Consider the following 27,298-nt stretch of genomic DNA (forward strand, 5'->3'; position numbering starts at 1 on the left):
ATGTAGTGGAAAAAAAGTAGAAAGTAGCATACAATGGAAATATTCAAGTAAAGTACCTCAAAACTGTAAATGCAGTACGTGAGTGAGTGTACTTTACACCACTGTGTGTATGAGAGAGAAATATTGATCGACACACACTCTGTCTCTCAGATGATTTTCAATCCTTCAGGGGTTAACACTCACTCATTCTGCTTCTGCACCCTGTTTGTCATTCCTGTTAGCACCCTGCTGCTGCTGCTGCCCAGTGAAACAGCTTCTTTTCAGCCCGTCCAAAGATCCAAATCTGTTACTATTCCTTCTGCAGCTGCCCATTACTGGCTGGAACTTTTGTAGCTGCTTGTACCGAAGCGCTGCAGTATTGATTCTGTGAGAACACACAGGGTGGGGACCCAGCAGGCCATGGTTAGGGCCAAGTGCATATGAGGAAAAACCTTCAGGGGGAAGCACTACAGGTGAAAAGGGGAGAATTGTATCTGATATATATCATCATGATACTTCCGAGGTTTGATTGTTTTGTAATACAAGCTTTTTAAATATGTATATTCAAGATTCAAGGCTTTTATTGTCTTTCCTACATAGCTACAGTGTAGTTATGTCGATGAAAATCTTAGGTATGTATATATACTTATAGATAAAGACATCCTTTAAAGAGGCCTTATCATGCTTTTTGGGATTTTACTTTCCTCTAGTGTGGTTTGTGTGCATGTAAATGGTCTGCAAAGGCTAAAATCCCTGTGTTCCCTGTATAGAATTACACGGTTTAATCAATTTTTAAGACATTACATGTGATAGGGTAAACATTTTGATTGATAAATATCACATTGAAACTTCTCTAGTTGCTCACTTACATTGAGATAATTATTCATTGCATTAACATATATTGCAAATGATCTTATGTTAGGTTTAAATATGGAAATGAGGCATTATCTAATGTAAACCTCGGAGAATATAAGATATATCTAAAATCCCAAATAGACAAAGTTAGACAAATATAGAAAAAACATCTAAAATACACATGTGGATGTTACTTCCAGACATGTCATGGAAGCAAAACAGCCTAAAATGGTGCATGATATAAAAAATAAATAAAGTTTTTAGCCTGCAGTGTCTCGCCTCAAGGCAGTAGACTCAGACAGTGGGGGTCAACAATCTGAGATGTTTTAAAGCACCAAGCTTAAGAAATACACATTGGCCAACATGATGTGAATCACTGCCTTTCATTTGACATTTCATTAGAGCGCAGCTGCATGAATCGCAGTAGCTATTCACCTTGTGGCTAAAAACATGCTCAACATTTATAATTACACTCATTCATAGCTCAGTGGACCTGAGAGAGAAAACACAGCTTTTCTCATCAAACCTATTTTCTAACCTCAGCCAAATCTAAAACTGTCCTTATTTCCTCAGAGGTGGGAGAAGTACTCGAAGTTGAAGTACCAGAGTGTAGGAATACTCTGTTCCAGTAAAAGTTCAGCATTTTAAAGGTTACTCAAGTCAAAGTTAGCATCAAATTATACTTAAAGTACCAACAGTAAAAGTGGTGATTGTGCAGATTGGTCCATTTCAGAATAATATATATGATATGTTTTATAATGATTGATCATGAAAGTGTTCTCAAAGCTGGTAAAGGTGCAGCTAGTTTGAATGACTTTGTATACTGCAGGGTAGCTTGTGAATTTACTCCAGGTGGAACTAAAGTCTGATTTAACACTTGGTTATATTTCACATCATTCATCCACATCTGTAAAGTAACTATACGATACGATACGATATACTTTATTGTCCCCGTAAGGACATTTGTTCTGGACTCCGTCCTGCAGTGCATACATGTACATATACAAACAAAGTGGACATTAAGAGACATACACATATCATCAGTCATACACCGTTTGAACAAACACAATACACAGACGCACATACTGACAATGGCGACCTATTGCACAACCCTCATGGCCAACATTTAAAAAGTACATTTCATTACATTTGACATTTCATGTGAATGTTAAGAAGCTTAATGGACATAGGTAGGAATGAGTGCTTATAGCGGTTCAGCCTGCTCCTGGGAACCCTGAATCTTCTACCAGAAGGTAGGAGCTGGAATTCTGGGTGGAGTATGTGGGTGGGATCAGACACCATTTAGTTTGCCTGTCTGATAATCGACTGCTCGTATATGTTTTGGAGAGATGGGTGTTTTTTAACCCCCATAATCTTCATAGCAGTCTGTACCAGGCGAGCGATCTGTGACTTTGACTGCACTGTCAAGTTACCATACCAGGCAGTGATACCATACCTCATGATGCTCTCCAACACCGCATGATAGAACAGTAACATGAACTTCTGCGTCGACTCCGAAAGCCCGGAGTCGACGCAGAAAGTACAACCGCTGCTGAAGTCTAGAGCACAGACCTTGAACATGCGCCTTCCAGCTGAGTGTATTATCTAGATGGACACCAAGGTACTTATAGGAGCTGACCTGAGTTATGGGTTCATTGTGGATAACCACCGGCCTAAGGTCACCCACTGCCTTTGGGTCCCACACCATCTCCTCAGTCTTCATCACATTCAGCACTAGATGGTTAAAATCACACCACTGCACAAATCTCTCTATAAAGGTGTTTTATACATGTAGTGGAGTAAAAGTTCACCATTTACCTCTGAATTGAAGGGGAGTAGAAGAACAACATAGCGGAAATACTTTAGCAAAGTAAAAATACCTCAACATTTTACTTAAATACAGTACTTGAGTACATGTAGTTACCTCCCACCTCTGTATTTCCTACCACTAACTATAATAATACATTTCATTTATATAGCACACTTTAAAAACAACGTCATCTCAAGGTGCTTCACAATGCTATAAGTCACAAGAATCTCATTGTTTTATGCTGATTTGAAAGTGCTATTGCTGTCTTTCTTCCCTCTAAAACGTATTTAAAATCACAGCAGATGCGTTTTTTCCGGCGTCGAAGAAACTACTGGGGGTTTTCTAGAAGTTGAAACGTCTTGTTGTGCCCCGGGTGTCTCCCCCAGCAGCCTCAGCGATGTGACTGATGCTGCAGAGAAAAGCCTCGGTGCAGCAGGAAGACATGAACACTAAACTGGACCCACTGCTGCTGTGTTTGACGGAAACAAAAAAAAACGATGGCAGAGTGCAGCAAGGTGAAACTAATGCAACTAACTGACTGGCTAAGTGCCCTGATGGATCCAATTGGGAGTCAATTTACTGCTCTTGTCACTAATCTCAGAGCAACCGCCACCCCGCAGAATAAACGTGGATTTAACTTTAAACAAAGAGTTCACGGAGGTCGACGCTCGGATGTGTTCCAGCACTTTAATCCAAGCGGAGCACTAATTAAAATGATCAACTTTCATTTGAGCTATAGGCTGAAATAATTCAACAGTGCCTGAATGGATTAACGTATTTCAACATGTTCCCGTCCTTTATCCCTCTCAGGGTGAAATGATTTCATTCACTTCAAGATGTTGGAGGAGGTTATGGAGGAGGACATGTACAGTACATGATGAATCCCATCTCTTTGGCATGGTATGTTGCAGTGTATCTACTCCTTGAATGTTAACATTTGAACTACGATGGTTGGGACGATGTAGCTAAATAACATGGACATAAATTCATACAGAAACAAGTAGTACTTATTGGAATGACCTCCAATGGGATCAAGGACCATTTGGTTCTGCTGCATTTAAACCACCTGAAACTGCAGTTCCTTGAAATGGAAACTTGAGGCAGCTTCAAATCTAAAATCCTCTAAGATATTCCCCCGAGTTAAAATACCCAATTTACAGCAGAAATAGACATGTTTACAGTCTGGTACCAAAAACGGTTTTGGTTTCTATGGATCATTTCTCAATTTCTTAGAACTTAACAGAGGTGTTTTTTGTTTGTTTAAATCATCTGTTTAATTTATTCCAAGACCTAAAGCTTTTCAAAATTAAGGGATCGACTATATTTGTGTTTTTTCAACAAGTCTTCAGTTGCCATGCCTCAGCTCCACGGACTACCCCTGTCTTTGCCTATTTTTGGATTAGCCAAGAGTTACTCCTCGATTCCACCGGGTCCGTCTGCGCCGCGTCACGGCTGCGCCGCGGTTTTGGTCCGGCCTCCTCCGGTGTCATACCCTACCGGGCGAGTTTCAGAAGCATTTCAGAAGCGGAGCGTCTTGCCTGCCGGCTCGCAGTTTTTGTTGATTTGGGCATATTTCCTGGACAGGCTACTTTGTACAGACAAAGTTAATAATAACTGTAATATTCCAGTTATAAACGACATGAATCGAAGATGTGTTGCTGTATTTTAGTGGTAAAAAAATGCATTCATCATCAGAATTATTCTATATATATAATGTACACAGTGCCTGTAAACCGGAGGAGAACACTGGCATTTCTCCTCCTACTTGAAAGACTACGGAGGGATAGAGTCTGCAAAATTCGCTTATTTTGGGATGGGCCGGATGTTCTGACCGTTCCACTTCCTGGCCGGCGCCTCTGCAACGCCTCGTGTCGCGTCGAAAATAGACTTGCATCCTATATTGAGCGGAGCCCAGCGGCGAGACGCTTCTGAGCCGTAACGCGGCGCGTCTGGTGGAATAGCACCCATTGACTAGAGTGGCCGCGATCTTTGCGAACGCCTCGACGCAGCCGTAACGTGGCCATAATGCGGCCGTAACGCGGCCATAATGCGGCCGTAACGCGACGCAGACGGACCCGGTGGAATCTAGGGGTTAGGCAGAAACCTGGGGGTGATATAACAGAAAATACTTCCATGTTTTTAACAGTTAATTGTGTTAATCACAAAAAATATCTGTGAAGCAAATACAAAGCCACTCTCTCCTGTGCAGCTTCGAGAAACTTGCCCATGGTTCAGCAAAATAAGGATTTTACCTACTTTTAAAGGTTGGTAATCATTAAGGGAACAGAACTCTAATAAATAGCTTCTGCAATGCAACATGTTCCTCTAAGTATATGAACAATAAGGCATATGGCTACCTATGAAAATGAACATATTTGTGTTTGAGACGTAGAGGAGGTCTTTAGGCAGGAATCTGCTTTTCTTTAGGGACTCTTTAACTTCTAATATGAACGCTCACACAGGAAAGGCTGTTGAGTTTACCGTCCTTATGGCACATATGGTTTATTATAATAACAGCCCCATATGTAGGCACGTAAACATTATGCACACACTCACATCCACAATGGCTAATTATGCGTATCATCTACTGCATTGCTACAGAGTGCATCAGAGCACAATGCAGGATGTTGTTCACGGCTTCCATCTCCGAATCTATTTAAATAATAATGTCGCATACTTCTGTCACACTGAGTCACCGACATGTAACACAACAAGTACAAATATGGATTCAAGCACCCGGTAATTGGTCATTTGTGCCACAGAAACTATGAAGAAAGATATGAGTGTCTGAGAAACAGCGCTGTATTCTGTCTGATCAACAAAAGGCTTTTGGGCTGGCTGTTTAGTGTGACACCATAATTACTGAGCTAATTATGCTAATAGTCAAGAAATAAAGCTTAACAAGACAGTTGGTGAATACATTCACAGACATACAGCTTTACATATCCCATGGGAGGCACTAAAGTCATACTGTACCGAAATCCATCTTCTATCACTCAACATAAGCCAACAAATGTAGACTTAAAAGGAGCCATTTTTTTTTTTTTATAACATTCTGACACCTTTATTCTGACATTAATCATGACACTAGAGTATTTATATATTCAGATGGTTCTCATTGGGAACATATGGCAATCTCCACTTTTCAAAATGATATGTAAAACTCCAGCTTGGGGATGAATTGTTACAAGATTACGTAATCAGGATACAGGAAAAAGGTAACTGTATTCCCTTACAATTACATAAAACAAAATACTTCTTTTTGGTTTTCATTTAGACTACTTAAATTATACTTAAAAATATTTCTCTTGTTAAATGCAGTACAGTAGGTAGACACCTGACTTATTAGAGGACATGCTCTGATTGGTTAGCTGGCCAGCTTTGTTGTTATTGGTCAACCGCTTAGAGATGTCCCGCCCCCAAGCCTATCACATACAATGTGTTGGAGCACTAGCCAACATCAGCACAAGTGCTACATAGTGATGTCACTATGTTGCAAAGGTAAACAAAGGAGTCCAATGGAGGCGTTTCAGGCAGGGAAAGAAACTATTTCTGGCGTATACTATTAATATTTATTTTGTCTTGTATTCATTTGCATTGCAGTTGATATCGACCAAACCCAAAAGTAACAGAATGTTATCAGATCAGGTTACTGATTATTTATTTTTGTATAGGTACTTAGTAATTGTAACGGACTAGATTTTAAAAAGCAACCCTCCCAACCCTGGTAAAAACATGTCATATTATTTGGATTGTCCTCATTAGTAACATACCCTATTAGCAAACTCTACCCTTTCTTTGTTATTTGTATACTGATACAATAACAATGTGTATAATATCAGGTATAACTGCTGCTGTTTTTTAAATGTGCTAAGCAATTTTAAAATGTTCTCAAAATTAGATAATAGTTTTATTCATGTTTTAAAATGTTACAAGCTGCTATGGTTTGAAACGCAACAAAATTAAACTCTTGTTTTCCAAATGGCTCAAGAAAAAGAATATCAATAGAGGAATATTGATCAACGAGTTTGTCTTGCCCTTTCAATCTGACCTATAAACATCAGATCCATGATTGCACTCGTTATGCATAAACAGATCTGTGACCTCGTTACATCAAGTCTCCGTGTGTTGCTTATCTCTCTCAGCAAACATCGTTTCCTCATGTATCACATGGACACACGCGAGTTTGCATTTCTCCACGCCTCAATTCCGAAAAAGTACAACAAAGTGTTGGACTCTGAGCAATAGATCAACGTGTCACGAGATAATGAGAATGTGTCTTCGCTGTGAAAACGCATGTGAAACGACACGATGCATCATTAATCAGCATATCGCAAGAAAACGCAATCGTGCCCAGAGACAGATAAACGTCTGCTACTGTGAGCGGTGCCAACCCGGAAAGCACTACTGTCCTGTTTCCTCGGATTGCGTCAGGTGTTGTAACCGGAGAAAGGGTGTGTGTGTGTGTGTGTGTGTGTGTGCGTGTGTGCGTGCGTGCGTGCGTGTGTGTGAGTGTGTGTGTGTGAAGAGCTCCATGCTGTAGAGCTTTTATTGGATCAGTCTTCCTATTGTCTGTAGCCAGTAACTGCTTGTCACATCCATGAAGCGGCCACAAATGTATTCATTTGAGCTCCTTAACTGGGTCTTTGTGCATATTTAGAATGGGGCTTTGGTGTGTGAGTGAAAACAAGAGAGAAAGAGATAAGCAGGGAGAAGGGAGCCAAAGAGATGGATGGACAAAATGTTTGCGTGTGATGCACCCTGTGTGACATTACACTCGATTCCATTCTCCAGTCAGCAGCTGCTAAATTAAATTCAGCCTTTCTTCTCAGTGTTAATGACATCGGAGACCACAGGCAGCCCGCTTTAGTCGGCTGCTTTGTAAGGAGGGATTTGCATCGAAAACTCCCGGGGAAAGAAAAAGTGGACTTGAAAAACTCTGAGAGGCAGATGAAATGTAACTTTCATGTCTCATAAAAGATCTGCTAACCAAAAAAGCTCAATGAGGACGCAATCATCTCCATATCTGCCTCCCAGTCATTTTCGTATTTTGTGGATGATTATTTGTTCTTGTTGCGGAGGCATGCAGTGCTGTGATGTGCTTCTAGATCCTCGTTCTGTTTAATAAAAGCCACAGGCGTTGCACGAACTTTGTTCAGAAAATAATTTCATGATGAAAGTCTTGTTTGAAATCGAGATAATCTGCCGTTTGAAGATCACGACACCTGCTATTACAAATTGTGTGGTTGCAGAACATTTGACCTTTCAAAGTTTAACACGTGAGTCGGGACGCAGCGCTTTAAAGACATATTTGAAGATGATGTCATGGTGGTATTTCTCATCATTATCATTATCAAACAGACCTCTTCAAAGATCTATTACTACATGAGATACCATTTGAATCATCTAGCCGGGCACTTCAACATCAATGCACAGCTGCTGGACTCAAACTGGAGATAACTGTAATACAAAAATAACCTTAAGAGTAGAAGTCACATAATGAGTCTAAAAGGGGCCCTGTTAAGCTCTTTGGGGTTTCCCCTTCCCTGCAGTATGTTATATTGGTTTTTGTGCATGTAAATGGTCTGCAAAGGCTAAAATCCCAAAGTTTCCCCCATACTTGTAACACTCAAGCTTTTATTGGCTAGGGCTCCTACAAATTGAACGTGATAAGGCTAAGGGGCGGGACATCTCTAAGCGGTTGACCAATCACAACAGAGCTGGACAGCTAACCAATCAGAGCAGACTGGGCTCTGGTTTCAGACAGAGGGTGAAAAGAGGTGCTGCAGCACAGGCAGTATGAGAAAAATAAAGAGCTTTTTGAACATTAAAGCATGGAGACGTGTCCCAGTAGAGACACTACATACTGATATACACCTGAACATCAGCAGGAGAGGACTCTTTAAAGTAGAGACACTACATACTGATATACACCTGGACATCAGCAGGAGAGGACTCTTTAAAGTAGAGACACTACATACTGATATACACCTGAACATCAGGAGGAGAAGACTCTTTAAAGTAGAGACACTACATACTGATATACACCTGAACATCAGCAGGAGAGGACTCTTTAAAGTAGAGACACTACATACTGATATACACCTGGACATCAGCAGGAGAGGACTCTTTAAAGTAGAGACACTACATACTGATATACACCTGAACATCAGCAGGAGAGGACTCTTTAAAGTAGAGACACTACATACTGATATACACCTGAACATCAGCAGGAGAGGACTCTTTAAAGTAGAGACACTACATACTGATATACACCTGAACATCAGCAGGAGAGGACTCTTTAAAGTAGAGACACTCCATACTGATATGAACCTGAACATCAGCAGGAGAGGACTCTTTAAAGTAGAGACACTACATACTGATATACACCTGGACATCAGCAGGAGAGGACTCTTTAAAGTAGAGACACTACATACTGATATACACCTGAACATCAGCAGGAGAGGACTCTTTAAAGTAGAGACACTACATACTGATATACACCTGAACATCAGCAGGAGAGGACTCTTTAAAGTAGAGACACTCCATACTGATATGAACCTGAACATCAGCAGGAGAGGACTCTTTAAAGTAGAGACACTACATACTGATATACACCTGGACATCAGCAGGAGAGGACTCTTTAAAGTAGAGACACTACATACTGATATACACCTGAACATCAGCAGGAGAGGACTCTTTAAAGTAGAGACACTACATACTGATATACACCTGAACATCAGCAGGATATGTCCCCTTTAAAAAGCAACAGCTTTGATCCCCTAAAGGAGACATGAAACCCTTAGATACATCACAAACATCTTTGTCATTATTTGACTTTTGGCTGATGCTTTTTAAATGGATAACAGCAACTGTTAGTGTAAGTGATGTTAAATAATGTAGTAATATATTCAGAATACATTTGATTTGTTTTTCTTCCAATGTAATCATTGAGAGATACTTGGGAAAACAAAATATGAATTTTAACGTACTTACTGCCAGTTAAAGTAAGTCTAATTTGTTGTAAGGAAATAGCAGTGATGAGTCTAAGGACCAAATGTATCAGTTTTTGCACATGTTACATATACACCGGAGGATCATTTTGATAAGGTTGCATACATTTTTACTTTTGTATTTAACTACTGTCTTCAGTTATTACTGAGATGGATTTGCATGATTTGACTGATTTACTGCGTGACCTCGAGCTATTGGTGCAATCAGGTTTCGTATTAAAGTACAAAAAAGGTACAGCCAACTTTCAAATACGAGTTGTGGGAGAAACTCACAAGAATTTGAAACTTGTATGCATATCAAAGGCCCCTGTACATTACAATATAACAACAATGTCACTTTGATACCACTATACATTTCACAATTCACGTGGTAAAAGAACACTATCATTAGATAAACAAACGCACCCTTTGTAGCAACGGCTCGCACTTCAGCAGCAGAATGAGTTTGAAATATAAAAGTGAAGTCTCTCTCTGGTGTGGGAGGGTATAACAAACTCCACATCCACCATTTCCTGTTCTGATTGAAAATCGATTGAACTCGCAGTGTTGCAATCCTCCCACCATCACGATGTGAGGTCAGAGAAACTTAAAGCCATGGCCCCAAATCTCCTGGTACATTTCCCAGAAGCTCAACAGTGAGATTGATGCCCGTGGAATCACTTAAATGTGCTTCAATGCCTTCGTCTAACACAAACACCGACCGATACATGTAGGCAGCGAGGTGAGGCTAATGCGAGTATTCTGACTGGCTAAGTGTCTTGATGGATGCGTTCATGGACCGCCGTGCCAGCCGCCAGTGATTGATGGCACCATGGATGACAGACAGACTAATGATATGGACAAGCTCTTTAATTAAACATCAATTAGGAACACATATTCAATTCCTTCCTCCTCTGCAGACTTTTCTCTCTGCGTTTGCTCAGGCACTCACATACATCTATTTCCCCTTTTAAAAGATGCACATGATATTCATTTCAGAATTGTTTAGCAAGGAGATTTTATTCATATACCTCGGCACAATGCAAACTCAGATGGTGATGAATACATTTGCATAAAGGTTGCTTCATTAGATGTTCCCTCATTTATCAGACATGTCTCAAAGACGTCAGGAAGATGAAGGGATGGTAAACACTGCCAAGACACACATCACCATTGATTGACTTTTTTTTACATTTTATTAACAGCCAAGTATGCTTTGTATTCAGAGATGGCAACACATCCTTTACTCAAGTAGAAGTACGGATACTCGTGTTTAAAAATACTCTGGTGAAAGTAGAAGTACTGACTAAACTTCTTTACTCAAGTAAAAGTAAAGAAGGCTTTGAAATGTACTTCAGTAAAAAGTACCCATAACTAGCAGCTGTTTTAAAGAGTACCTGACCTCCCTTTATATTAATAGAACAATAATGTCATTGTTAGCTAATGAATGTTTCCATGCTGAACAACGGCAACATGACAACGTTTTCATTGGTCCCTCTTCTTTAGAGAAGACCAGGAAATGATGGATACACGGATCGTGTTCAAATCAATAGGCACGCAATGACTCTAAATAATAATGATCACGCCACCAAACACACATTAAAACTAAAGGAACCAGCCTGTTTGGAAAATGTGAGAAGTAGAAAGTACAGGTATTTGTGTTCAAAATGTAAGAAGTAGAAAGTACAGGTGTTTGTGTTCAAAATGTAAGAAGTAGAAAGTACAGGTATTTGTGTTCAAAATGTAAGAAGTAGAAAGTACAGGTGTTTGTGTTCAAAATGTAAGAAGTAGAAAGTACAGGTATTTGTGTTCAAAATGTAAGAAGTAGAAAGTACAGGTATTTGTGTTCAACATGTAAGAAGTAGAAAATACAGGTATTTGTGTTCAAAATGTAAGAAGTAGAAAGTACAGGTATTAGTGTTCAAAATGTAAGAAGTAGAAAGTACAGGTATTAGTGTTCAAAATGTAAGAAGTAGAAAGTACAGGTATTTGGGTTCAACATGTAAGAAGTAGAAAGTACAGGTATTAGTGTTCAAAATGTAAGAAGTAGAAAGTACAGGTATTTGTGTTCAAAATGTAAGAAGTAGAAAGTACAGGTATTTGGGTTCAAAATGTAAGAAGTAGAAAGTACAGGTATTAGTGTTCAAAATGTAAGAAGTAGAAAGTACAGGTGTTTGTGTTCAAAATGTAAGAAGTAGAAAGTACAGGTATTAGTGTTCAAAATGTAAGAAGTAGAAAGTACAGGTATTTGTGTTCAACATGTAAGAAGTAGAAAATACAGGTATTTGTGTTCAAAATGTAAGAAGTAGAAAATACAGGTATTTGTGTTCAAAATGTAAGAAGTAGAAAGTACAGGTATTTGTGTTCAACATGTAAGAAGTAGAAAGTACAGGTATTTGTGTTCAACATGTAAGAAGTAGAAAGTACAGGTATTTGTGTTCAAAATGTAAGAAGTAGAAAGTACAGGTATTTGTGTTAGAAATGTAAGAAGTAGAAAGTACAGGTATTTGTGTTCAACATGTAAGAAGTAGAAAGTACAGGTATTTGTGTTCAAAATGTAAGAAGTAGAAAGTACAGGTATTTGTGTTCAAAATGTAAGAAGTCAAAGTAAAAAGTCGTGGAGTAAAGTACTGATACCAGAGAAATGTACCTCCCACCTCTGTTTGTATTTCATAACATAAAGAAAGTTACCGAGCCGCCTACACAACGCTCAAACAGAGTTCTACTGTTTAAAACACACTCATCTGGCTCTGAGCTAGCTTCGGGGCTAATCTGCCAAGAGAGAAATGAATAATCAATAGCGGAGAATAGGCAACAGGCATCAGACAGGGATTCTGCTCTACAAGATTTGACAAGCGAGCAGTGAAGCCAAGGGTTGTATCAATACACCGCTGCACAAATACCACTCATTAGATTCAAGCCTGTGTGTGAGAGTGTGTGTGTGTGTGTGAGTGCCTACTTGTTCCATAATTGGTGCCTGGGTTTTGTGTGTGTGGAGATCAATGTCAAATATAATTTTAATATCATTCTGCTGCAGAGTATGCATGCGGGTGTGGAGCCAACAAGTCGGGTCAATAAAAGTGAAAGAAAAAGAAAAACTGTTCAGAAGTCAAGCGTCAGCTCTCAGAATAGTTGCTCCGCTCGATCCGTTTGAGTTGAAAAGGCGGATTCGATAGAGATTATCGATAGCAGAGTCACAGAGGATGCTACGTTAGTGGGTTTGATTCCACCATTGGACACTTTACTGCATGTCATCCTTCTTTATATCTCTAAAAGGCTGGTTTGATGACTTAAATAGCCAGTGTTTGGCATTTTAGGGGGATTTAATGGCAGCAAGTCAGAGTTTTCTAGTTTATAATCACCTCAAAATGAGCCTTTTATTAGGAAAGTGGTTCCTCTTCTACTTACTGTAGAAACAATATATAAACCATATTCTTTGGGGTTAAATACAAAGATTAAAGAATATACTAATATGGCTCGGCAGTGTGTCCTTGAGCAATTCACTAAACCCCCAACTGGCATTTTTTCTGATTTTCTCCTCAGGAATTAATAAAGAGTCTTAATCATATAGTTTAGAGAAATGTTTAGAACATGTGAAAGGATAAACCACGATGGTATATCACTGTTGAATCAGGACATTGGTCTGTAAACTGCTATGATTGTTAAACCTGTGGGTCAGTTTACAAAACAACCCCCGAAAATCATATCTCAGTTACCATTGGGGCCGTATAGCTCAATCTGTAGGGGGTTGGCTTTGGAACTGGAGGGTTCCCGGTTCAAGTCCCGACTGAAGACCCAAAATGCAGAGTGTGAACTGAAACCTTTCTGATAATGCATATATGTGTTTGTGATACAGTGTGTATTTATACTATGTAATGTCAAACTGTATTGCATGTAAGTGAAGCTCCCCTCGGGGGTTATTGAAAACATATCCTCTTGTGAAGTGGTTTGTATTGAACTTCAGGGTGCTTCAGAACACTGTGACATTACACAGAGCAAACTGAAACGTTGACGTTGAAATGTATTATGTCAACACATTTCACATAACTGTATTAGGTTAGTTTAAAGCAATGATAGTAAGTTGAACCAAATAACTTTATATTATTGCTTTCAACTAACCTGCTACAGTTATGTGACATTTGTTGACATAATACATGTAATTAAAGTCAACATTTCAGCGTTCTTTGGAGGTACATGTCAAAAGTCATTCAACCAGAGTGAGGTGGAACACGGCTGAAACTAAAGCACTATAAAACATGAGATGTAGATGTTGGGAACATACTGAATGTACTCTTTCAGTATCAGAGTACACATGGTAACAAAGGTATCCCAACTGTAGCTGTGTACATGACAGGATGTATGATTACCTAGAAGAGCATCAGGACTGTTTTAGGCATATGATAGCTATGTGATTAACATGATGATTCAGCCTCTATGGAGATAGACATATGACAAGCATGCTCATTTCTGACGTGGAGCTAATCTGAACTAAACATTGAATACTGCTTTCTATTCCTCCATCTTGTGACTGTGTAACTCCTTCTCTTGTAAATCAGCATGTGAAGGACACTGTTCAGGAACTAGTTGATGCTCTGTATGTGATGACTACTTCCATTCTTGAGAGGATAATCAATACATGGATCCTGATTATTGAAGCTCAAGCCGGTGACGAGTGATTATTAACATTTTTAAGTATTCAGAAAAAGTCATAATTTTGAGAAAAAAGTCATAATTTTGAGATTTTGAGAAAAAAAGTAAGAATTTTTAGAGAAAGTCAGAATTTTTTGAGAAAGTCTGAATTTTTTGAGAAAGTCTGAATTTTGAGAGAAAGTCAGAATTTTTAGAGAAAGTCAGAATTTTGAGAGAAAGTCAGAATTTTTAGAGAAAGTCAGAATTTTGAGATTTTCAGAAAAAGTAAGAATTTGGGATTTTCAGAAAAAAGCCAACATTTTGAGAAAAAAGTCAAGAGTTTTGAGATTTTGAGAAAAAAAGTCAGAATTTTGAGATTTTGAGAGAAAGTCCGAATTTTTTGAGAAAGTCTGAATTTTTAGAGAAAGTCCGAATTTTTAGAGAAAGTCTGAATTTTGAGAGAAAGTCCGAATTTTTAGAGAAAGTCTGAATTTTGAGAGAAAGTCAGAATTTTGAGAGAAAGTCAGAATTTTGAGATTTTGAAAAAAAAGCCAACATCTTGAGAAAAAAGTCAGTATTTTGAACATGACAAATGTATGATTACCTACAAGAACCGGTATTCCTCCATCTTGTGACTGTGTAACTCCCTCTCTTGTAAATCAGCATGTGAAGGACACTGTTCAGAAACTAGTTGATGCTCTGTATGTGATGACTACTTCCATTCTGGAGAGGATAATCAATACATGGATCCTGATTATTGAAGCTCAAGCCGGTGACGAGTGATTATTAACATTTTTAAGTATTCAGAAAAAGTCAGAATTTTGAGAAAAAAGTCAGAATTTTGAGAAAAAAGTCAAGAGTTTTGAGATTTTGAGAAAAAAAGTCCGAATTTTGAGATTTTGAGAAAAAGTAAGAATTTGAAGAGAAAGTCCGAATTTTTAGAGAAAGTTCGAATTTTTAGAGAAAGTCCGAATTTTTAGAGAAAGTCTGAATTTTGAGAGAAAGTCAGAATTTTGAGAGAAAGTCAGAATTTTGAGATTTTGAGAAAAAGTAAGAATTTGGGATTTTCAGAAAAAAGCCAACATCTTGAGAAAAAAGTCAGTATTTTGAACATGACAGGATGTATGATTACCTACAAGAACCGGTATTCCTCCATCTTGTGACTGTGTAACTCCCTCTCTTGTAAATCAGCATGTGAAGGACACTGTTCAGGAACTAGTTGATGCTCTGTATGTGATGACTACTTCCATTCTGGAGAGGATAATCAATACATGGATCCTGATTATTGAAGCTCATGCCGGTGACGAGTGATATTTTTCGAACAGTAGAAAAGCAGAATGTCCCTTTAAAGCCTGAATGACCCCCTCACTCTCATGCTGACTATATATTTGAGAACAGATCTCTCTCTCTTCTCCTCTCGATGCTCAGACCTCCTGCCTGACTGCAGCAGAGTCTTCCTGTTTCCCAAATTCACTGCAGAACACCATTTTGTATGAGTAGCTGCAGACATATGTGGCTAATATATATTACACCTACTACATTATTACTGGTATAAATTACTGCTGATAGTAAAGTACACACAGCTAGTATAAATTATTCATTATCCACATTATGCTGTATCACTGTCCTGGCATTTTTTAATTTCCTTTTGTCAGTCTGTTCTCTTAATCTCTCTCCTGCACAGCTTTCAAACAAATAAACAAGAATTTTCATTTGTGTCTCTGTGGGAATGTGTTTTATATCAGCGAGTACCTGTCTTGCCAGTGCTGAACAAGCGAGGAAGAGAGGAAACAAAAAGAAACACAAGAGAGACAGAGCGTAATAAAACCAGAGAGGAGGGAGAAAAACTGTTATCAAGCCAGACAGAATGATGGGGAAAAGAATCCCGAACAGAAGCAGGAAGGAGAGACAATAAATAGAAAGGATGTTAAGGCAGGCGGAGAGAAATAAGAGATACAAATGAAACAACAGAATAAGGAAGGTGGTGTGGGGGAGTGTGCAGCGGGGAAAATATGTATTGTTGAAGAGAGGACGAAGCGTAAAATCACATCAGTAGAGCAACACTTGTTCTCACTAACCTGCAGCAGCCCATCAGTGAACACACACACACACACTGATACACACTGATACACACTCAGGGATGCATGCAGTGACAGAGACATAAACACATCTGCTGCTGGTATAACACATTTCGAAATTGAATCCTTACACTTCAAGAGCTGAGGGACAAGAAACAAGGAAGTAACAGCGGTGATACATTTGGCTGCGGGTCAGTTGTATTGGATTTTTAAAAAGTTACTACATACAGAAGTCGTCTTCCCTTTTAAGCACTGGCATATGAGAAAATAATATCAATATCTACTTTCTTGGCCTTATTTTCATAGCTCTGGAGGTTGTTCTTATCAGTTTCAGACTTGGTTTTGCGTAGACGAGGCATAAGACCAATACTAATCAAATCATGCTGTATTTAAATGATTCATTTGGAAGAACAAACTTCATCACTAAAACATTTGTGTACACATAGCAACAATAAAGCCATCCGGAAGCTGCTAGCTTGATGTATTTTAATGATTAGTTCACTTGGATATGTTTAAATATATCATGATTATTTCTGGAAGAGTGTCTTCAGAGCAAGGCCTGAACTTTTTAGCTAGATTTAATAACGTGTGTAGCTCTTGTTTGCTTCCCCACTAGGAATAATTGCCAAAACTATAAAACAGAAGGTCAATTGTAAAAGACCAACATTAAAATATCAAATATTTGCTAATTGCTAATGCTTGTTTACATATGGTGCCACTTTTTCCATTAAGAAAAGTGATCATAACCTTAAATTTAATTTCAAGTCGGCAGCAGCATACCATGATTAACATGTTCTAAATATTAACATTCACACACATTTCTTCACGAAGCAATTCTTTATAAAATCTGCCTTTTTTTTTTTACACCATTATGTGACGGGATTTCCTCCCATTCGTTCGGTCCTCTAAAATGAAAAAAGAACAGTGGGTCCCCTGAACCTGCTGAAGATGGATTACTGTGTGTGTGTGTATGTGTATGTGTATGTGTATGTGTGTGTGTGTGTGTGTGTGTGTGTGTGTGTGTGTGTGTGTGTGTGTGTGTGTGTGTGGTGTGTGTGTCTGTGTCTGTGTGTGTGTGTGTGTGTGTGTGTGTGTGTGTGTGTGTGTGTGTGTGTGTGTGTGTGTGTGTGTGTGTGTGTGTGTGTGTGTGTGTGTGTGTGATTACTGGGATGTTTAGTGTCATGCATGCAATGTGTGCCTGGATTGCTATAGAGAAAATGGTATGTTTGTAGCAGGGTTCTTATCTGTTTCCACTTTAAATAAGTATACAAATCTGCCAATAGACCAAATGAAAGTGTGCTTGGTAAGATTTCTTGAAATAAGATGGGATATTTAGATAAATCAGATCTTGTAAGTATCTGGGAGAACACATTTTGAACTATATTTCACCAGAATTAGGAAATAATGTGTTACAATATAAGCCGCAAATGCTCAAAAGTTTCCTGTTTTGGTTGGTTGGTGATTTTCCAATAAATATCATAATAGATCCAACTAAAAATAAGATTGTTTGACTTAACATGATGATACATTGTGTAAAAACAAGACCCGATATCTCACTGCAGTGTTACTTCTGAAGTTATTGTGTCTTACATCAGGTGTAGAGACATATTCTGACTGGATATTAGACAAATATACTTGGCAATATTTCAAGTTTTTGTGGTGTAGAACTGTGTTTAGTGGAATAGGTGATAGCTGCTGATCTAACACACACACACACACACACACACACACACACACACACACACACACACACACACACACACACACACACACACACACACACACACACACACACACACACACACACACACACACACACACACACACACACACACACACACACACACACACACACACACACACACACACACACACACAGAAGCCGTTAGGTACCCATGTTCCCGAAAATAAGACGCAAAGGGTAGGTTCTCCGCATACAGAAGAAACTTTATCTAACTTGCAGCAAAGACTCATGAACAGTCTGTCTGTCTGTTTCCATCTCTGTCTCACAGCCAGCAATCTGTCCTCCTCCACCTGTCTGTCACTAATTGTCCATCAAGCTCTCCATCTGTGTTTGTCTCCATCCTTCAGTCGGCTCGGCCCTGAGGCCTTTTCACAGGGGAGGCAACAGTTTACCCAGCCTGCGAGCCTAATAACTCTCCTTCCCCGCCGACCTCGTTACGATACGCTCTATTTGCAGCCAGCGAACATGTGTTTGCGCACGCGGGTAAACGTGTGCATGCTGAGCTAAGTCGGGATCTAATTAACTCAGAGGAAGTGCATCTCACACAGACGGATCACATCAAATAGCGTTGGATGCAGACTCTTCAAAAGAGTTTTTTTTTTCCCCAAGCAAAGCATGCTCGTGCTCAGAAGGCAAAGGGCATCGACTCGTTAGAACTCTCTGCCCTGAGCTAATTCAAATAGTATAATGAAATATGACCCACAAATTAAACTTGTCATATATTGTACTACTAAAAATCTACCTTTTCTATTTCCTCTTATTATAAGCACTCTGAAGTTTCTGTTTTAAGGAATGAGCTGCTAACAAAATAAAGTAAATCCTCTGGAGAGCTGAGATGAAGCCAGTTGTGTTTCTTAAAGCATGTTCAAGTATCAAGAATAATTAACCTACATTTGATTGATTTTTCCAACTTATAACTGAACTTATAAGGCGATATTAATCACCTCTAGTGAGCGGCGCAGCCCTTCGTATATTTTTCAGTAGGTGGCCCTCGGAGAAAGAAGTTTGGACACCCCTGCTTTAGAAGATAATTTCCCTATTAACTCTGCCATGTTTTAATATGTGATGGTTCATGTGTGTGTGTGTGTGTGTGTGTGTGTGTGTGTGTGTGTGTGTGTGTGTGTGTGTGTGTGTGTGTGTGTGTGTGTGCGTGCGTGCGTGCGTGCGTGCGTGCGTGCGTGCGTGCGTGCGTGCGTGCGTGCGTGCGTGCGTGCGTGCGTGCGTGTGTGTGTGGTGCTAGTTACGTGGAATGGAAGTGACAGCATAGCATTCATTAGGCAGATGCATCAGGATTTACACTCTCATGCTAATCTTGCTAATCAGGGAAAGTACAGAAGACAGCTTTGACTATTATGAGAGGATTTTCTCTTACAGAGTTAAGCGTATTTTCACACATCCTGTATGGCTTTCAACTGGATGACAGATTTGATCTCCTCAGCTTATTGTAGAATAAGCCTCGTACTTTCTTCTTTTGTGGGACTTAAAGTTTAACAAAGGTGTGCTGGTGCAAAGACTTGTTGTAACCTTATGTCAATGTTTCCTATATTTAAGAAATGTGTGTTAACGGAGTACATAATCAGATTTGAAAAAAGTGTTCATGTGTTTCATTGTTGGTGTATACATTATGATGAATATGCTTAATGAAAGGCGGTTTTTCATAGAATTAAATCATTTTTGATCCTAAAAATATCTTGTTTTCTAAGGTCACATTATTCTGTTATCTTACATAATACACTTCAGTAAAAAAACATCCTCTGCATATTTATTTTCTCTTGTATTTAATTGCTTTGCATTTGATATTGAGGAAGTCCAAAAGCAACAGAAAATGCAGGTTACATCGCTTTTATATTGTGAAACTCACATGAGGTTAAGGATTACATTTCTTTAAGGGTAACAAACAATTGTTACTGAAAACATTTTTTAAATATCCCTCCCAACCCTGTATGGTATGCATAGAGGGTCATACTATGTTACTACTGTATGTACCAATTACTCTCTAATTATTCGTACTTCAAAACAATGGAAATCTGTATTGCTTGCTTTGCTGTTCACTGTGTGTATTTGCACTTGTAAGTAGGGTGAAAGGACCTCTGACTGAGAAGTTATTGGAGCCGTTAAACACAGCATGCAACACTAAACTCCTCCATGATAAGAAATGCAAGAGCAAGCTATACAGCTGCATTAAATATACATTATTACAAATAGCTCTACAAATAGCACTTCCTAAGAAAGCTTGCCCGTCGTTAATATAAAAGTGCAAGCACTGATGTGAAAGTGCTCCTTTTTCTAGACTACATTTGCGGCGAGATATAACAAAATCATACGGCGGATTACTTCTAGGCCATGTCTAAGATATGACTCAGCACAAATCAATGAGAACATGTGAGAATGCAAACATAGACTTGATTTGACCCTACTGTGTAATTATTCAGCGATGACAATGATCCAGTTATTACTAAAAGCCCTTCATTGTATTCCCTGTACCTTCTTAAGGATGAGGATTAGGGCTACATGTATATGAAACATTTTCAGTTCTGACCCAAAGAGATTTTTCTTTTGCAGCAAAATTGTCTTATTCTGAGAAAAAAGTCAGCATTTCTTACTTTTTTTCTTAGTACACAAAAAAAAAAAATGTGGTCAGATCCCCAAAAATCACACTTGGCCCTAATCATCTTCCGTACTTTGTTAATTGTTAAATATTTAAAGTTTTCACATTAAATAACAATTGTTTTACTATATTCATAAAGTGCTTTGTTGTAAAAAGAAAATATGGTTTCAAGCCGTTTAAGATTGAATTTGACTGAAGTGACAGATGAACAGTAAGAAAGGCACAGCGATAAAGTCACGAGGAGATAAACTTGAATTGAGATTGACAGTGAACAAAAAAGGAAGAACACTCTCTAATCCCCTCGAGTGTGACACAAGTCAAAACACACACACAGCAGAAAGAAAACAGTAGGAACCATGTTTCCTGCCTGCACTTTAATTCCTCTATGTGTACCTGAGGCTCACATCTTCTTGTCACAACCACTACATGTGGAGTCTATTTAAAGAGGACATATTATTCATATTTTCAGGTGTATATCAGTATGTTGTGTCTCTACTTTAAAGAGTCCTCTCCTGCTGATGTTCAGGTGTATATCAGTATGTAGTGTCTCTACTTTAAAGAGTCCTCTCCTGCCGATGTTCAGGTGTATATCAGTATGTAGTGTCTCTACTTTAAAGAGTCCTCTCCTGCTGATGTTCAGGTGTATATCAGTATGTAGTGTCTCTACTTTAAAGAGTCCTCTCCTGCTGATGTTCAGGTGTATATCAGTATGTTGTGTCTCTACTTTAAAGAGTCCTCTCCTGCTGATGTTCAGGTGTATATCAGTATGTAGTGTCTCTACTTTAAAGAGTCCTCTCCTGCTGATGTTCAGGTGTATATCAGTATGTAGTGTCTCTACTTTAAAGAGTCCTCTCCTGATGATGTTCAGGTGTATATCAGTATGTAGTGTCTCTACTTTAAAGAGTCCTCTCCTGCTGATGTTCAGGTGTATATCAGTATGTAGTGTCTCTACTTTAAAGAGTCCTCTCCTGCCGATGTTCAGGTGTATATCAGTATGTTGTGTCTCTACTTTAAAGAGTCCTCTCCTGCTGATGTTCAGGTGTATATCAGTATGTAGTGTCTCTACTTTAAAGAGTCCTCTCCTGCTGATGTTCAGGTGTATATCAATATGTAGTGTCTCTACTTTAAAGAGTCCTCTCCTGCTGATGTTCAGGTGTATATCAGTATGTAGTGTCTCTACTTTAAAGAGTCCTCTCCTGCCAATGTTCAGGTGTATATCAGTATGTAGTGTCTCTACTTTAAAGAGTCCTCTCCTGCTGATGTTCAGGTGTATATCAGTATGTAGTGTCTCTACTTTAAAGAGTCCTCTCCTGCTGATGTTCAGGTGTATATCAGTATGTAGTGTCTCTACTTTAAAGAGTCCTCTCCTGCCGATGTTCAGGTGTATATCAGTATGTAGTGTCTCTACTTTAAAGAGTCCTCTCCTGCTGATGTTCAGGTGTATATCAGTATGTAGTGTCTCTACTTTAAAGAGTCCTCTCCTGCTGATGTTCAGGTGTATATCAGTATGTAGTGTCTCTACTTTAAAGAGTCCTCTCCTGCCGATGTTCAGGTGTATATCAGTATGTTGTGTCTCTACTTTAAAGAGTCCTCTCCTGCTGATGTTCAGGTGTATATCAGTATGTCGTGTCTCTACTTTAAAGAGTCCTCTCCTGCTGATGTTCAGGTGTATATCAGTATGTCGTGTCTCTACTTTAAAGAGTCCTCTCCTGCTGATGTTCAGGTGTATATCAGTATGTAGTGTCTCTCCTGTGACATGTCTCCATGCTCTAATGTTCAAAAAGTTCTTTATTTTTCTCATACTGCCTGTGCTGCAGCACCTCTTTTCACCCTCTGTCTGAAACCAGAGCCCAGTCTGCTCTGATTGGTTAGCTGCCCGGCTCTGTTGTGATTGGTCACAACATGTTCAATGTGTTAGTAGCATAATAGGGCTTTTTTTTTTTTTAAATGTCAATATAAAAATGTTCATTTAAAAAATTATGTTTTAATAAGTTGTGCTAAGTTCTTGAAATAATCACACTTTAAGTTTGATATGAATGCCTATGTCCATTGGACCAATCACATTTACATTTCAATATTACCATTTTCAATGCAAACATTTACTGCTGTAAGTTTATGGGACGGTTTATTGTGACAGAAACTTTGGGATTGTAGCCTTTGCAGACCATTTACATGCACTAAAACATATATAACACACTACAGGAAAGGGAAATCCCCAAAAAGCATAATAGGGCCCCTTTCAAGTGAAAGAGATGAGTCATTAATATCACTTAAAAGTCTGTGTCACAGGTTAGTGGATCTGTTAGAAAGGTGTGTGTGTGTGTGTGTGTGTGTGTGTGTGTGTGTGTGTGTGTGTGTGTGTGTGTGTGTGTGTGTGTGTGTGTGTGTGTGTGTGTGTGTGTGTGTGTGTGTGTGTGTGTGTGTCTGTGTGTGTGTGTGTGTGTGTGTGTGTGTGTGTGTGTGTGTGTGTGTCCTAGCATTACTATACTTGTGGGGACCTAAATCTGTTTACACAGTCACGTGTGGGGACTCGCCTCCCTTATGGGGACAAAATGGAGGTGCCCATGAGGGGAATCATTAATTTTAGGGTGAAGACTTTAGGGTTAGGGTAAGGGTAAGGGTAAGGGTTAGGGTTAGGGTAAGGTTAGGCATCTGTTGGTTATGGTTAAGGTTAGGATAAGTCTCCAGGAAATGCATGTAAGTCAATGTAATGTCCCCTGAAGTGATGTATACATGGTATGTGTATGTGTATGTGTATGTGTATGTGTATGTGTATGTGTGTGTGTGTGTGTGTGTGTGTGTGTGTGTGTGTGTGTGTGTGTGTGTGTGTGTGTGAGAAAGAGAGGGACAAAGAGCTTGTATTATGCGTATGTACACCTGCATCTGTATAAAAACAGAGCCAGTGGGAGTTGAGGATCAGGTGTCAGAGTATCACATTAATTAACAGAGCTTGTTCATGATTATATCTGCAGCCACTGTGCATGTAAGAGAGTGTGTGAGCATGTAAGTGTCTGTGAGAGCATGTAAGAGTGTGTGTAGGCTTATCTATGATCTGGTGTCTGCTTCAGTTAGCTTCCCCTCAGGCGTCAGATTTACCTGACAGCACACATCCAACAGAATAGGGGGTTTTTTATCCCGTTGTACTGGCTGATAAAATATGTTTACTACACTCAAAAGTCTGGGAGTTTTGGATTTCCATTTTATTTTGTGCTTACTATTGTATTTATGAAAGTTGACAGATGAAAGTGGACGTCATTTATTGTTAATAAATCATTTAAATGCTATTCTTTGCATGGAAAACAGATTTTGACACTTTTGAAAGTGGCAGTAATTACCATATAATGAATCTGAATGTGCCCATATTGCACAGAATATCGGGTGCATTTCCATATGTATCAGCTTTATGTCAGAAGCAAAGGAGTTTTGATTTTTTAAAGTGATGCATTAGTTATTTTGTGAAGGAGAGCTCTGCCTAAGGACTGACTGATGAAACTCTGACGCACTCGTTCAGAGGAAGACAAACAATCGCAACCAATTTCAAGACAGGAATCAAAGTGTTTGACATTTGGAGTTCATTTTCATTATCTGTTAGAGGCAACAACACATTGTTACACAGCCACTGATGGTATGCTTACTATGTTAGAGTAGATAGCATTCCTTCTTTTGCCTTGTGTATTATACACAAATTGATGATTTTTTCAAACAGCTAACACAGCAGCTGTTCATAATAGAAATCAGAGAATTAAAGTTTGTGTTGGAACTTATTTAAGTAGCTTTACGTAGATAGATAGATAGATAGATAGATAGATAGATAGATAGATAGATAGATAGATAGATAGATAGATAGATAGATAGATAGATAGATAGATAGATAGATAGATAGATTAGATAGATAGATAGATAGATAGGTAGGTGGTAGGTAGGTAGATAGATAGATAGATAGATAGATAGATAGATAGATAGATAGATAGATAGATAGATAGATAGATAGATAGATAGATAGATAGATAGATAGATAGATAGATAGATAGATCGATAGATAGATAGATAGATAGCTAGATAAGATAGATAGATAGATAGTGATAGAGTAGGTAGTAGGTAGGTACGGTAGGTAGGTAGGTAGGTAGGTAGGTAGTAGGTAGGTAGGTAGATAGATAGATAGAGATAGATAGATAGATAGATAGATAGATAGATAGATAGATAGATAGATAGATAGATAGATAGATAGATAGATAGGTAGATAGATAGATAGGTAGATACCTAAAGAATTTGTCAGTCGGCATACCCCCAGTTTTGCGAAACAGAACAAGGTACTAGATAAAAATGATAATCTTAATGATTCTTGTTGTTTGTTCCTCTCCATTTTGCCTCTTTTATACATTGTTTTTTAAATGATTTATCTGTCTCTAATCTGTGCATCCAAACATCATTTCCAAAGCTTCCTGTCATTTTCCGCATTAGCACTTGTTGCCACTCGCTATCTCCCTACTTGTCTCTCACTCTCGGCCCAATCACATGCAATAATCACACCCAGTTCCACATCCTCCCATCAGCTGTGTCACCACGGCGACCTTGAGCAGCAGGCTGCTGATTGGCTTCTGTGTTGATGATTTGGAGGTCGCGAACCCCAGCACTTGGAATTAATGGACTTTGTCGCCCCGCTGCAGGGCTCCGACACACACACGCCCACAAACACAGATGCCACGGCTATAATAGACGGTCAATGGGAGTCAGGGCCCTTACAAACCTAATTACGTGAACTAGCGTTGGGTGTCAGCCGGGGAGTAGTGACTGTGACACACACACACACATAAACATGGAGTCTCAATCACAGCAGCATGAGGTCACACAGAACGAGAACCAGAGCATGTTCATGGAAACACAGATGATGTTTAGTTCGTGTCACGGACCCTGCTGTAAATATCACATTATCCAGAGAGCTGTAGAAACTGGGAAGGTACACACACTGCCCTGTCTAGATAATATACACACACACACACACATACACAGGTAACACATCCGCAGAAGTGTTTGGCCTTGTGTAAAATAACAAGCTGCAGGCATTTTGATATGGGAGCAAAATGCAGGTCAAACCGCACATACAGTCTAATGAACCCAACATACAGTAGGCAAATAAAACCTGACAACAAGAAGTCCCTATTACCGCACAGATGCACACACACACACTCATAGAGGAGACTCAATTACCGTATTTACAATCACAGACTGCAAGCATTATTTCATTTCCCTGTTAGCCTTGAGTACACAAACAATTGCCGAGCTGTAATGCTCCTCGGAGCGTAACAGGGAGTGTGATCTGGCTCTAAGGGTGCTTATTAGAGCCAGCAGGGCTCTTTACTACATATATATATATAATTAAACCTCCATGCTGGTCCCTGTTGACACATTTCTGCAGCAAGGATGCTCCAATGAAGCCTCAGATGATCCACAGTGATGTGGTTAATCTGCATAGAGGTTTATGGGCTGGACTGATTGGAACAAACAGAACAAATAGTTCCTCTGAGCTTATGAAAGTTGAAGATGATGATTAATTAGACAGTAAGGAAGACGATAAGGGCCACATTTTTGGGGGGATCTGACCAACATTTGTTTAGATTTCTTTATCATGCAATTCAATTCTGAATTTTGAGAAACAAATTTGAATAATTTTTTCTAAGAACTTTGAGAATAACATTTTTTTTCCCCAGAATTCTGATTTTAATCTCAGAATTTTGACTTTTAATCAAAGAACACCTGCAAAGTGTTTGTGATTCTCCATCTCTTTGGCCCTGGCATCGTAATACCTAGGTTGTGAATACGAGAACAGCAAAACACAGCTGTTCAAGAATATTATGAATCTGATCCTGAATCTGACCCTGAAGAAGAAGAGTTTCCTGCTATAACATTTCGGATGCAGCAAGACGTTTCTGAATGGTTAGTTAACACTTTTGTGTCACTCTGTATTTACGATGACTCGGTGTGTGTTGGTACAGTGCCTGTAAAGGTGATTTCAGAAAGGTTGCTACTTTCTCCATTTCGTTAGTAGTGCTACGTACGGTGCATGTTTTCAAGCATAATGTCACTTTTTCTGCCATATCCTGAATCGAGTTGCAGATGATTGGAATTTGATGGTATTTTTTTTTCCCCCCAAATGGTGGGAGCGATGGTGGATAGCAACTCTTACAAAGTCAAGAAGTCACGTGTCTTACCTGTGCATTTCTTCAGGCTGCCGGGCCGTTTCCCGTGCATCCCCAGCTTACAGTTGAAGTTCTCCTCCCAGAATTCAGCAAACCAAACATTCCTCCTGTTGTTGGACAGCGAGCGGCTTCGGAAATACCGGTCGAACGCTGTAAAAAGAACATAGACACGGTTAAAGAAACAACATTTCAATAACAAATACATATTACTAACAGATTTTAAAAACGGCATCACTCTGAAGCAGAGCTGTGAGATCGTGTTTGACTGGATAATGTGAGGAACGCCGCGTGTTCACGGCGGTGTAATGCATTTTGACTCACAAAGGCATATGTTGTGAATATTAAGTATGACTGAGAAGCCATATCCGCAGAGACGTGTATAAGAGCTCCTATCAAACACTGAAGC

At 39.1% G+C, this 27,298-nt stretch overlaps 1 protein-coding gene across 2 annotated transcripts in view; it reads right to left on the reverse strand.

The window, feature by feature from the left end:
* Nucleotides 1-27,298, reverse strand: part of grm8a (glutamate receptor, metabotropic 8a) — a 168,964-nt gene that overhangs the window by 56,684 nt on the left and 84,982 nt on the right. For both annotated transcript variants that reach the window (XM_034131553.1, XM_034131554.1), the window contains exon 4: nt 26,905-27,042. In XM_034131553.1, the coding sequence (XP_033987444.1) occupies nt 26,905-27,042 (138 nt within the window). The remainder of the gene's footprint in view (nt 1-26,904; nt 27,043-27,298) is intronic.

The sequence above is a fragment of the Trematomus bernacchii genome, unplaced genomic scaffold (assembly GCF_902827165.1).
Source record: "Trematomus bernacchii unplaced genomic scaffold, fTreBer1.1, whole genome shotgun sequence".
NCBI classification, from domain to species: Eukaryota; Metazoa; Chordata; class Actinopteri; order Perciformes; family Nototheniidae; genus Trematomus; species Trematomus bernacchii.